General features: G+C 34.4%; 1 protein-coding gene across 8 annotated transcripts in view; it reads left to right on the top strand.

Moving 5' to 3' along the window:
• The window catches only part of N4BP2L2 (NEDD4 binding protein 2 like 2), a 107,356-nt gene that overhangs the window by 20,537 nt on the left and 73,531 nt on the right, over positions 1-13,288 (top strand). For 7 of the 8 annotated variants that reach the window (XM_047078612.1, XM_047078647.1, XM_047078603.1 and 4 more), the window contains one exon: positions 1,174-1,320. In XM_047078612.1, coding sequence (XP_046934568.1) covers positions 1,174-1,320 — 147 coding nt within the window. Of the gene's footprint in view, positions 1-1,173; positions 1,321-13,288 lie in introns of those variants that run through there. The other variant, XM_047078664.1, reaches the window with a different exon arrangement.

Genomic DNA, 13,288 nt, shown 5'->3' with positions numbered 1-13,288 from the left:
GTCTTACAGATTTTTTTTGGTAAGTTGAATTACCAATTCTGACATATTGTAGATTTAGTTATATCTTGCCATTTCAACCTCATCTTTCCCCTCTGGCCCTTTTTTTTTTTTTTTTTTTTTTGTCTTCTAGTCCTTTCTGCTTTCTCTTCTCATCTTGACCATAATAGCAATAGTTTTAAAGCATAAACATTTCTTTTGTGTCCCTTTTCTGGGAAAAATTAATTAACATTAGTAAATCTAGAACTATAACCATAAATGTAAAATATGTTCTTGTGTGTTTTGCCATATCCAAGTCAAGTTACAGAAAACTACAAGGGTAAAATAAAATGTTAAAAGTTTTTTGAGGGTCAAGAGTAATTTTTAAACCACTTTTTGTTGTCATAATTAAACTCACAAAATTATGTAAAATGTAAATATACAACTTAACAAATTTCCTGTAAGGTAAATATTCATTTAACCTTACCCACATTATAAGAATATTATTAACACCTCAAAAGTTCTTCCAATTCCTTTTCCTAGTAACAATTTTCCTGGTAATTACTTCCCTTTCTTTAATGCATCTTATTGTTTTTTTTTTTTTTTTAATGCATCTTTTTTCTAAAACATCTTTTGCCTAACACCATGGTTTAATGCTTTTTTCAAATTTTATATAAATAAAATACAATGTATATTCATTGTGTCTAATTTCTGTCACTCAACATTTTGTTTTGTAAAATACGGCCAAGTTGTTTTATCTCTAATAATAATTTGGTGTTGATAATAAATTATAAAAATACAGTAGGAAGTGTCCTAAAATAACTTAAAAAGTGATAAATATTCATATGACTTTTGTAAGCCCTAGAAGTCCACTCAATTCCTCTATAATTCCCAAAACACTGTCTTATAATCTTTGATTTGTTATTAGAAGCTAATTAGGGGGAGATTAACTCCATGGTTCAGCAAATTGGTAGTTAGTTCTGTGTGAAGAAGATACTATCTTTTAACATTTTGTTGTGATTTATGGTGTCTTTCAGTATTTTTAAAATATTGTTAAAATTTTTGAGAGCCAGTATAAATTTTTTTTGTCCAAAATGTGTGTGAATGAGGTATATCTTTTAGTGTTTATTTGTAAAATATAATTTAGAATCTGTACTTTGTTACCCTAAAGAATTAAATCCTTTTCTTTTTTGGTAGGAGGAATAAACATGGTGTATCTCGAAAGAAGATTGCTCAGATGTTGGATCGTTACGAATACGAAATGTCCATCTCTATTGTAATGAATTCAGTGGAACCGCCACACAAAAGCACACAAAGACCTCCTCCTTCACAGGGGAGACAGAGGTGGGGAGGATCTCTAGGCTCACCTAATCAAGTCTGTGTTACAAATAATCATTAAGTTGGCTATTTTCAGCTAACACATTTGTTGCTTGCCCTTGAAAAAAATTAGTGAGCCTATCTTGAAGTTTAATAGTTTCAAATAAAAAAAGACTACGTTGTCCCACAAGGGATGTTCCCAGCAAGTTGTTTAAATCCTAAAGTGTAAATAAAAATTATATAAAATGGTTTTTTAAATGTTTTTATAGTTTTTTTGTTGTAATTCCCTTGGTTATTATGAAAATATCTGAGTAGTGTGGATAGGACCTAGAATGGTTTTTCTACAACTGAATTTTAAACTAATTTTACCTATTTTGTAGATAATGTTGAACAGTTTTATAGCTCATATCTAAATCTAACTTTGCATAAAATGCTAGTAATTTTCCTTAACTACCTTTCCTACATTTAAATATGTAAGAAATACTAACTTTTTATAGGCACCTCAGTTGATTCCCCTATTCAGTACACAGGTAAAATTATGTTTCTGCAGATTCGTCTGTGTGACAAAAGTATTTATAAGCTAATTAGAGCATATTGCTTAAATTCTCCATTAAATACTATATAGCAGTAGGTATGTCAACCACCTGGGTGGTTTTCTCCACAGTGTACATATTCATAATATATCATATACATATTCATCACTCTTCTCAAACCATTGCCCTGCCCCTTCACACTCCCCAATTCTGGAGTGGATAAATAGGGAAATCACTGTATATTTAGAAAAAGCTCTTCAGGTTATTCTGATAATAAATCACTTTTCTCTATTTAATTTAACACAGTATAATTCTAATATTAAAATTTTTTGGACAGGTCCTTAGCATTAATTGTAAGAAGATTTGTCCTGTAGGATATTTTATTTCTTCTGGTTTTAATTTTTCTGTAGGCCAACTATATGTCTCACTGGAGAGTTTTCTTTGTTAGATTGTGTTCTGTCTCTTAAAATTTAAAACCTGAGATGGAATTCATTTCAGAGATTTTGTAATTCACCCTAATCTTTGATTTGCTCTTTTTTTAGGAAAAAACCCCAGCTAATTACATGCTTTTTAAAAAATAATGTTTTGATCCTTCAAATGTTTTACATAATATTTCATGGTCCATTAACTGACTCCTAAACCAGCCCATCCTGAACCTAATAATCTGCCTTTATATGTTGTTTAAAACCATTTGCTGTTCTTTTCAACTTTACTTTAAATGTTATCCCACATCTATATATTACTTTTTAAGTAATACTAAGTGCAAGGCACAAAACTAAATATAGCACTCTCAACAAGGTCTGTTTTACATTGCCTTTTGTGAGATAAGAATATGATTTCTATTTGTACTATTCAGTGCTGTTTACATTTGAATATTATCTTGCTCTATTTTGTTTAACACGTGTGTTTGTATGTATTTGTTCATCTTAACTAAATGTGATATAGTAGGAATATGCTAACCCATGTTTTGTGTGTAAATGTATATATATTTATATATATACACATTTTCTTCATCCAGTATTTTCACGTATTTTTTTTTATTTAAGGGTAACACTTCTTAGTATTTGGGCTTGTGTTTCCCATAATTTTATTTATCATGTAAGTTAGCACATTTTGAGAATAGTACAGAAGAATTGAATTTGGGGACAGATGAAAAATCTGTTAGATATATATATACTATGTGTTCCTTTCCTTCTGTCTTTATAAAACTGTTGAGAGGAATAGTGCTGTGAATCTATAGATTTTGATTAATAGATGCTTAATATCTGTTAAGCACATTTTCAAGGAATTAGAGAATTGCGTTTGAAAGATTAATGTTATAAGGAAGTATGTTCATGTTAGTAGCCTGAAATAAATTTCCAGATTTTATAATGGATCAATTTCATCTTTTAGTACTTCTGAGTACTTAAATAATCATGTAGAGATCATTAATCATTGCTGATTTTTTAAATTATAGATCCATATTGAGGCAGGAGAATTAAATTCTGAAAGACGTTGAAGTTTTTTTTTTTTTTTAAAGACAAAATTAATTTAATAGTTCCACTAAGCATATTAAATCAGTAGTTCCCCTCTTAGCATTCTGGCTAATTTGTTTATTATTTGAACAATAACAGAACGAGCTATGAATATGCAATAAAAGATACCATAGTCACTATTAGAAGTCATTGCTTTGATGTTAAAAATCTATAAAAATATGAAATTTACTGATTAAATATTTTCATCAAAATTTCTCTTCTATTCAGATATTCTTTTTTTTTTTTTAATTCAGTTATATTCTTAATAGAATAGCCCCCAGTTGCTATGCTATGAGTAGTAGGTCTCTATCCCAAAGAATAAAGGAGGCATTGGTCCTCATATTTAAATAAGGTAAAATACATTTAGTTACACAGAATACAGCTTTGTTTTTTCATAGGCTTGGTGTAAAAATGCTTTTCCTTTTAATAAGCAGATTTATAATTTTCTATATGTCATAATCCTGCTAACAAAAATACTTACGTGGTAATTCAGTCGAAATTCTGGTACTGCATTTTAGGTAGGTAATCTTTATTTTCAGTGTTCACTTTTTCAAAAGAAATGTTAACTTTTTTATATTTTATGTCTGTTTTAAAGTAAATTGTTTACAAAAGATTGGGTTGTGTTCTGTTGGAGCAATAGGGTGGATTTAAGTATTTGAAGTTTGCTGATTTCTTGTCTAATATAGATTGTGGAATTTTCTAGTTTTATGTATAGGTAAGTTTTGAAAGAATTCATGATTTCAAAGGACATGAGAGACTTGTTTTGACCAAATTCTAGTTTTTGTTATTGCAGAAATATCTGATTTTCTGAGTCTAGTTTTTTTAAGTATTTATAAAGAAAATTGCTGGTGTTCTCCTCAGAAAATGTTGAAGAAATGTTGTTAATACATTAGTGCCTTGACTGGATGGTTTTGTTGTCTTCATTGAAGTTTTATGTAGTATTCTAACGTGAATGCAGTAACTGAGAATTCATTATTAGGGCTGAAGATTTGTGTGTGTATGTTTTTAACATTTGCAACCCATATAAATAGAGTAACAGCTTAATCTAGAATCATGACAAAGTATTGTTTACTTTTGTTACAATGATCAGTCAGAATAAGTATTTGGTGGTAGCAGAAAAAGCAGGTTGAGTTACTGGTTTTTGAAGATCAATTTTATAGGTTATAATATATAAATAAAAGTTTTTTTTCACTAAAATTGTTAGCTGTAATTCTTGTGAATTTACAGAGAAAGATGGGATTATATTAAGGGATTAATGAATATCTTCTTTGGTAATGGTTTTCTTCCTCTTTACTGATTAAAATTGGCATGCCAATTTTTATTTTATTTTTAAAATTAATGTTACTGGTAAACTAATTGGTCTCCTTATTTGTATATCAGATTTTTCCTTAAAATAGCCTTAGAATGGTAAAAAGTACTATTAAGTTTGTTGAAATAGGTCTTCAAGGAGGAGTAACTCTTGATTTTCTCCTGTGTCTTTTGATTCCTTTTTTTTACATTGCAAAGAAATATTTAAATCAGTTCAGCTGATTCAAACTGCTAAGTGTCCTGAGTCTAAAAAATTTTCATTTTTTGCATGTTTTATAAAATGCAGAGCAAGACTTGAAGAGTTTATAATTATGATTTTTGCAAAAACTTGTAATAGAATGGCTGTCATTTACCTCAGTATCTTTATTTAGGCTATAGTAAAGGGCATAATTTTTGTAATAGAATATACATTTGTAAGCTGAATTTTTAATATATCTCCTGTGGAAATTCTTAGTGCATTATCACTGTACACACAGAAACAAAGGGAAAGAGTAACCCAAATAACTTTTTGAAAAAAGAACCTCAAGCTAGGGCTGTGTCTATTGGAAAGTTTTGACTTCTCAATGCATTTAATAGTTTATTTTAGTGATTTAGATTAGAAATAATCTACTTTTTCCTAACAAATTTTGTTTTCTGGATAACCGTGTCATGTTCCAGGTGTGATGACTGCAGTAATCACGTACTATAATATACTTCCCAGTGTAGAGCCCATTAATGTCAGTAAGCTGTCTTAAGTATGAATAAAATAGATTATTTAGTATGGACACAGTTATAGTTTGACTCCTAGTCTTAGAACTAGACCCAGTCACATTAAGAAGCATTGCACCTGCTTTGGTGAGTAACTGAAGACTTTATCTGGGAGTGTTGTCCAGTTGTAAATATTTCAGTGTTTCTGTTTTTTTTTAAATTGAACTTTTTGTAAATTAATGGGAAGATTGAGAGATTTTTAAGATGACACGGGTTTTTTGCGTCTGAACTTTATTAGTGACTAAAGGAAAAAAGTAAGAATAATCTGTTCATTCATGGTTAAAATTGCATGCAAGTTCAGTAGAGTCCATTGAAATAACTTTATGTAGATTATTTTCTTGTTTTGCAGTTTTAACTGCATTCTCAGGACATATAAATCCAAAGCTTTGCGCTTTGGGGTAGTTCATCTACAACTATTCATTGCAGTTGTACAACTTCGTACTATCTCTTCAATTGTAATTCTGAACTCTTCAGTTTCTTAATATAACAAAATGAAATTTAATTTTGGGACGGGATTGTGGGTTTTTCCTCTGCCTTTATTCTTTTTTCTTTTTGTTTGTTTTTTTTTTCTGTCTTGTTAGTATTAGAAATTGTGTTTCTTGTTTCTTTCATAGTCTTTTCCCATACACATTTTCTGTCCATTTTCTGCTCAGCTATGCTTGTGTAACTTCATAACATTTTTAATGAAGATGATGGGATGGTAAGTGGCTGACAAAAATGGAGGTAACTTTTTCCCCTCCTATGTTTTACTGAACTCATTGTTCCTTATGAAACTTACTTCACCATGTTATATTTATAGACCAACAGCTTTGCAGTTAGTTTCCTGACCCTGCTGTTTAGTTAGAACTTAGATATGAAAATCCTTGGAAAGATTTGTAAAAGTCTACCAATGGTTACACATGGTTAAGAATCCCATTGGGGCGCCTGGGTGGCGCAGTCGGTTAAGCGTCCGACTTCAGCCAGGTCACGATCTCGCGGTCCGTGAGTTCGAGCCCCGCGTCAGGCTCTGGGCTGATGGCTCGGAGCCTGAAGCCTGTTTCCGATTCTGTGTCTCCCTCTCTCTCTCTGCCCCTCCCCCGTTCATGCTCTGTCTCTCTCTGTCCCAAAAATAAATAAAAAACGTTGAAAAAAAAAATTTAAAAAAAAAGAATCCCATAAACATGGCATAGGACTTGGATGTTTGAATTCGAGAAGAAGTATTTTATAACACTTAAGCATCATGATGATAGACTTGTTGGTAAGTAGTAGTTGGGAATTCAGTATTGTAGAATTCACTATTACATCATGATTCTGCAGTCCACCTTTATTAAAGAACTGAGTGATTTTGAAGGACAGTTGATAGGTATTTTGAGTTTGACCTCTACAAGTGGATCTTCATATAGGGCAGTGCTGCTACAATGAACAACAGGAATTTAATAGCAGTAAGTCTTAATATAATGTTCATTTAAGCAGCTGCCATTTATTTAATGCCTGTCAATGCCAGGCTGTGTTGTAAATGTGATTGTTAACAGTCTCTCAAGTTTTCATAACAGTCCTACAAGGGTTTTATAAAGAGGAAACAAAAACTTATCAGAGGTTATGCAACTTAGCCAACATAATTTCCCTAGGGAGAGAGATAACTGGGATCAAAATCTAGGTCAGGCATATTCCTTACTATATCTCATTTTATCTTTTAAACACAGCCTTCTTTTAAAAAAATATTATAAATTTAGGGTTTTTTTTTTTTAAGGTAGGAAAGAAATTCCGGTAAAGCATTGAATACATCTTTAATGGTACCTTTGAATTTGTAGGATTGAAGGTATGTTGATTTATCAACAACAGTGAGTAAAGAAACCTGTATGTAAGTGGCCATTTATCTACAGTGCTATTTTTAAGAGTCAAGATTGCAAGTAAGATACCATTTAGTATTTAATATTTTCTATAAGATATACATTGATATAATTGATAATCACGTTTCAGCAACATCTTTGCAATTGAATTTTTACATACGCTGTTGTGCTTTAATGTTTAAAATTTAATTTCTAATATTAATGAGCTTTTGAAGTGTGTAGTATTCAATAAATGGAGTGTTAAATTACATAAGCTGTTTGTTACGCTGGTTAAGTTTGAGGCAATGTTTCCCAGAAAAGGTCAACACTAGTGTAAGTGGTCTTAACTGATTTTTCTTTAACTGTTCACTTATTAGTGTGCTGTAGTAGTAGATATTATAGCAATTACATCGGTTTTTTTGAATTTCTGAAAAATTAAGCATTTCTGTCTTTTGAAATAGCATTTTCTTCTGTGTTGTTTAATTCTCCAAAATTAAAGAACAGTAAAAGAGGCAATTACTTAAGTTTACTATATAACTAATATCTTGAGTTAATTAGAATCTACAAGGAAAACCTTTAAGTATGGAATGAAGAATTCTAACTTGATTATTGCCTTATTTTGTTTTAGTTAACTTAAATAGAAGGACTGGATCTTGTTTGGTTTTTCTTAATCTTTAGAGTAGATTGTGAGGTGTTTATTTTTTATTTTATCAGAGGTAGAAGTTTTATTTTATCAGAGGTAGAAGTTTTGTTAGAACAAGAAAGACTTCATGGAAACAGAAAGAGCATTGATTTCATTAATAGATTAAATTAGTTTTCAGTTCAGGACCTAGAAAGCAATATATTATGGAATTGAGGTTATTGAAATATAGTACAATGTAATACTAGCAAAGATGTAGTTAAAACATTTCAATTCAAATGTAAGTAAATTGAAGTATGTACAGGAAATGTGATAGGGGCCTGGGCTAGTCATTTTGACTTCATTAAAAATTAATGAGAAAAAAACAGCTTTTAAAAAAAATTCTGGGGAATGCTAGGAAAGAAATTGTTAAGGCTAGAAGGATAGGCTAGTGGTCCAAAGTGGTATTCTCCCTCCTTATCTTCCCTTTGCTTTTTAAGAACCAGTAGAGCCCAAGCTATGAAGAAAGATGATCTTGTACCCTAAATGCCATGAAACGGGGTCTTCCTTGTCATCTTTGGTCACTACTGGGTCTTTGGATCTTTGTCCTTTAAAAAGACTCAATAAAATATTTGTTGAGTATCCTTCCTAAAACTACCTTTTGATATCAAGGACACATTGGTCTAAGTAGAGTAATTTACAGGGTAGTTTGTAATTTAGGAAACCTGGAGCTGGAGTGTGAATTAGTTGGATTTGATGCTTGCTAGGACCAGAGTGTGCAGACCAGCAGGGAGGAGTCCTCTTCCACTTCACTTGGTGCATCTGGTGCCATCAGAGCCTTTTGTTTTTGGATTTTATACCAGTGGTCTTTAGATTTGTGATTTATGATCAAGAAACTAAATCCTAGAATACAGATAAATAAGGCAACCTTGAGGCTTTTGATTATCCATTTCTTTTAGGGTCATTTAGAGATTATTCTCTTGCTTTTTGCTTTAACCCTTTGCAGAATTCCTAGACAATCTGTGAAAAATACTTCAGGTATTTGTCCTAAAGTCATTTTTCAGAGCCCTTCTTCTGAAGCACTGTGATCCTAAGTCTAATTAGAAAAAAAAAAAAATCGGGCACCTGAGTGGCTCAGTCAGTTAAGCCTATGACTCTTGATTTTGGCTCAGGTCATGATCTCATAGTTTGTGAGTTTGGGCCCCATGTTTGGGCCCCACGTCTCTCTCCTCTCAGCACAGAGCCTGCTTCAGATCCTCTGTTGTCTCCCCCTTACCCCACCTTCAAAAATAAATAAACATTAAAAAAAACTTTTCTTTTTTTGGTTTGTTGTCCTACTTAGAACACTTTTCAGAATATTTATGGCATGATTTTAGTGGAAAGAACACATCATTGCAAGAGTGGGGCAGTCTGAGTTCTACTTCCATTCTCTCTTCTATTTCAGTGGAGAGGGTAGCCCTCCTCCAATCTAAGGTAAATAAGTATACCTGTAGTCTGGATTGCATCTCTTAACTACTTTCAGGAATCTTTATATGTTGACAATTATTCCTTCTCTCTGTAATTTCAATCTTGCTTTCTTTCCTTAAATCCACATTCAGACGTGATCAAGTCTCATCTCTTAAAGCCCCTCTTTATTGTCACCACTCCTTTATAGCCAGACTCCTCTAAAGAACTGTGCACACCTATTGTCATGTTCCCTTCAACCATTTTTTTTTTTTTAATGTTTGTTTATTCTGAGAGAGACAGCATGTGAGCAGGGGGGGCAGGGGCAGAGAGAGAATCCCAAGCTGACTCTGTGCTGTCAGCCTCAGAGCAGGACCGCAGGAGGTGCTCAATCTCACAAACTGAACCACTGAGCCATGAAACCCTGACCTGAGCTGAAATCAAGAGTCAATGCTTAACCGATTGAGCCACCCAGGCACCCTCCCCTCAGCTTTTTGGTTTTTTTTTTTTTTTCATTTTTTTTCAACGTTTATTTATTTTTGGGACAGAGAGAGACAGAGCATGAACAGGCGAGGGGCAGAGAGAGAGGGAGACACAGAATTGGAAACAGGCTCCAGGCTCCGAGCCATCAGCCCAGAGCCTGATGCGGGGCTCGAACTCACGGACCGCGAGATCGTGACCTGGCTGAAGTCGGACGCTTAACCGACTGCGCCACCCAGGCGCCCCACCTCAGCCTGTGTTTGCTGCTATTCAACCCATTCCCGTTTTAGCTTCTTCCTCTACCATTTTAGATTTTAAGGTTTCCAGAATGTTCCTCTGTGTTGATGAGCCTTTTTCAGTTCCCATACGATGACTCAGCAAGCATTTGACTCTTGATCACTTTTTTCCTTAAAATATTTTTCCCTGATGAGGTTTTTGTTCCTATCTCTGCGCACTTCTCAGTCTCATTTGCTGCCTTTCTTGGTTTTTATTTTTCCAAATTCTTTTCAGTTTTAGTTCTAGACCACCTTCTGTTCTTACTCTTCGCTTTCCCCAGGAGATTTCATCATTTCTTACTTGGACATAGTAGTCTCACTTTTTTCTTTGTTGCCCTGTAGTTTTATCAACAGAGCAAATAATCTATAATTCAAAAAAAAATTAATATAAACTCTCCCCGACTATTCCAATCTAATGTGAAATAGCCCCATCCCTGTCACTCTTATTACATTGTCCTGTTTTGTCTTCATCATGGTACTTACTAGTAGTTGAAGTTACCTTATTTGGTACTGGTTTGTTGAGGGTCTTCCTGAACAAGAATGTAAGTCCCAAGAGAACTTGTTTATTTTGTCCACAGCTATATCCACAGAATCTAAACCAGTGCCTGTAATACTATAGGAGCTCGTTAAATATTGGCTGAAGGATGGTGTACCCACTGCTTCTGTTATTAACAATATTGATCCCCAAGTGTATTTTCTACAGACCTGTCCTTTGAGCTTCAGACTGTTTACTTAACTGCCTACCTGATATTTCTGCTAATAAGATGAGCAGTGATCGTCTTGAAAGATTGAGCAGTGATCTTTTCTCCCATCTCTGGATTTCTAGGATTTCCTTGCATAGTGAATGAATCTACCATCCATTTCTGCAAGCCAGAAACTTGGGAGTCTTCTTTAATGCTTCCTTTCCCTCTTCATATTCAGTTCATCAACCAGGGTCTGTGGATTTTGCCACTTAAAAAATACCTTTTGAATCTCTCTCTCCATTTTTGACTGCCATCTTTCTAGTTTGAATTATCATCTAGTTTATCTCTTACTGAGACTAGGGTCCCCACATCAATACTTGCTCTGTTCTACCCTTTCTTTGCACAGTCTAACCAGACTAAAGTATAATGGACATATGGAAAAGTACTTAAATTATAAGCATACAGCTCAAAATTTCACAAAGTGAACATATCTATGTAACCAGAGCTCTGCTCAAGAAATAGAACATTACCAGCACCTATCTTGCCTGAGTGATCTTTGTAAAAAGAAAATATAATCACATGTAAAATTTTTCAGATGCTTTCCATTGCTGTTAGGCTAAAGACGCTGGGTGATGTGACTCCTACCTTCCTATCTAACCTCATGTTTTATTACTCTTCTTACTTTCTGTATTCCAGCCCTACTGACCACCTCTCAGTTCCTTGACTGTGCTGTTCAGTTTCCCTTCCTGGAAAGTTCTGTGTGCACACCCCCCTTCCATATTCATCCTTCAGATTTGAGCTCTTCAAGGAAGCCATTTTGGACATAGCAGGCTTGGTGGGGTCCAAAATACATGTTATATGTTCTCATGTACTTTTTATCAATTTGTATGAGTAGATGATTGTTTCCACTCATTATTTTTAAATCAGAGATTTTGAGCCAGTCTTTGTATCTGTTTTGCTTACCATTACATGGTCATCAGCTAGCACAGTGGCTAGGAAAAAGTGATATTCAGTATTCATAAAATAAGTGAATATGAGTGGTTGTCAGCCCATTATGGGCTGAATTGTGTCCCCTCAAAGTTCATGTGTTGAAGTCCTCATCCCCAGTACCTAGAATGTGACTCTTTGCATACAGGGCCTTTAAAGGTAATTAAAATAAAATGAGATCATATGGGTTGGGCCCAAATCAAATATGACCGGTGTACTTATAAGAAGAAATTAGGATAAAATGCACACAAAGGGAAGACCTTGTGAAGACACAGCCAGCCAACCTTAAAAGGCAACAAGAGAGACCTTTGAAGAAAACAATCCTGCTGACACCTTGGTCCTGGAATTCTAACCTCCAGAATTGTGGGAAAATTAATTTTTGCTATTTAAGCCACCCAATCTGTGGTACCTTGTAGATTTGGCAAACTAACAATAGATTTTCATATTGAGAATTGGTATGCTGCTTTAACAAATACATAGAAATATTGGAGTAGCTTTGGAACTGGGTATGGTAGAGGTTTGAAGAATTTTGAGGTGCATTTTAGAAAAAGCCAAGGTTGCCCCAGGAGATTGTGGGTAGAAATGTGGACGTTAGAGGTGATTCTGGTAAGGGCCATGAAAAGAAAGAGCTATTGACATGGCTTCTGTTGTCTTAGATACACATACGTGCTCATGAACAGAATGTTGGTAGAAATGTGAAAGATGTTTTGGTGAAGCCTCAGATGGAAGTGTTATTGGAGAATGGACAAAAGGTGATCTTGTTAGAATGTGGCAAAGAACTGGCTGAACTGTATTCCAGTGTTTTGTGGAAAATAGAACTTGTATAATGAACTTGAATATTTTAGCTGTGAGTTCTTTTTTTTTTTTTTTATGTTTATTTTTTGAGAGAGAGAGAGAGCAGAGGAGGGTCAGAGAGTGAGAGGGGGACACAGAATCTGAAGCGGGCTCCAGGCTCCAAGTTGTCAGCACAGAGCCCGACACGGGGCTCAAACCCACCAACCGTGAGATCATGACCTGAGCCGAAGTTGGACGCTCAACTGAACCACCCAGGCGCCCCATTTTAGCTGAGAGTTCTAAGCAAAGTGTAAGATCCACAGCCTGGTTTCTCCTTGCTTATAGTAAAATGCAAGAGAGAGAAATTGAGGAAGGAATTGTTAAGCAAAAAGGAACCAAACTTGTGTGAAAAGTTCTCAGCCTGTGCTTATTATGAAGACTTAGAAAGTATGTGTTCTCGAGACAACATCACGGTTGTTGCTAAACAACTATTTGCTAAAGAGAATACAGGCATGTGACTTATGGATGCATTAAGTTGTCTCAGCAGAACTAGAGCTGAAGTAATGCTAGCAGAAACCCTAGCAGCTTGGACCGAAAGGATGAAATGAAGGGAAGTGCTCAGACTTCTGGGTTTCCATAGGTCAGTAGAACCGGCTGGCTGTGATCCTGTGTTGTCCTCATGGTTGTGATCATGTGTTATCCTTCAAGAACATAGAAGAATGTCCCTAAATGTTGTTCAGAGGCTGCCGCCAGGGCTGCCACTGCCATCATGGGATCGGAGCCCCAAGCCTGAGGACGTAGGGCTACCGCACTCGTGGGCCAGA

The sequence above is a fragment of the Lynx rufus genome, unplaced genomic scaffold, assembly GCF_022079265.1.
Source record: "Lynx rufus isolate CCGP_SWC_20201006 ecotype Redwood Valley unplaced genomic scaffold, mLynRuf1.p SCAF_1, whole genome shotgun sequence".
Classification (NCBI taxonomy): Eukaryota; Metazoa; Chordata; class Mammalia; order Carnivora; family Felidae; genus Lynx; species Lynx rufus.
The sequence above is the reverse complement of the archived record's forward strand: the minus strand, read 5'-3'. Positions and strand labels throughout refer to the sequence as shown.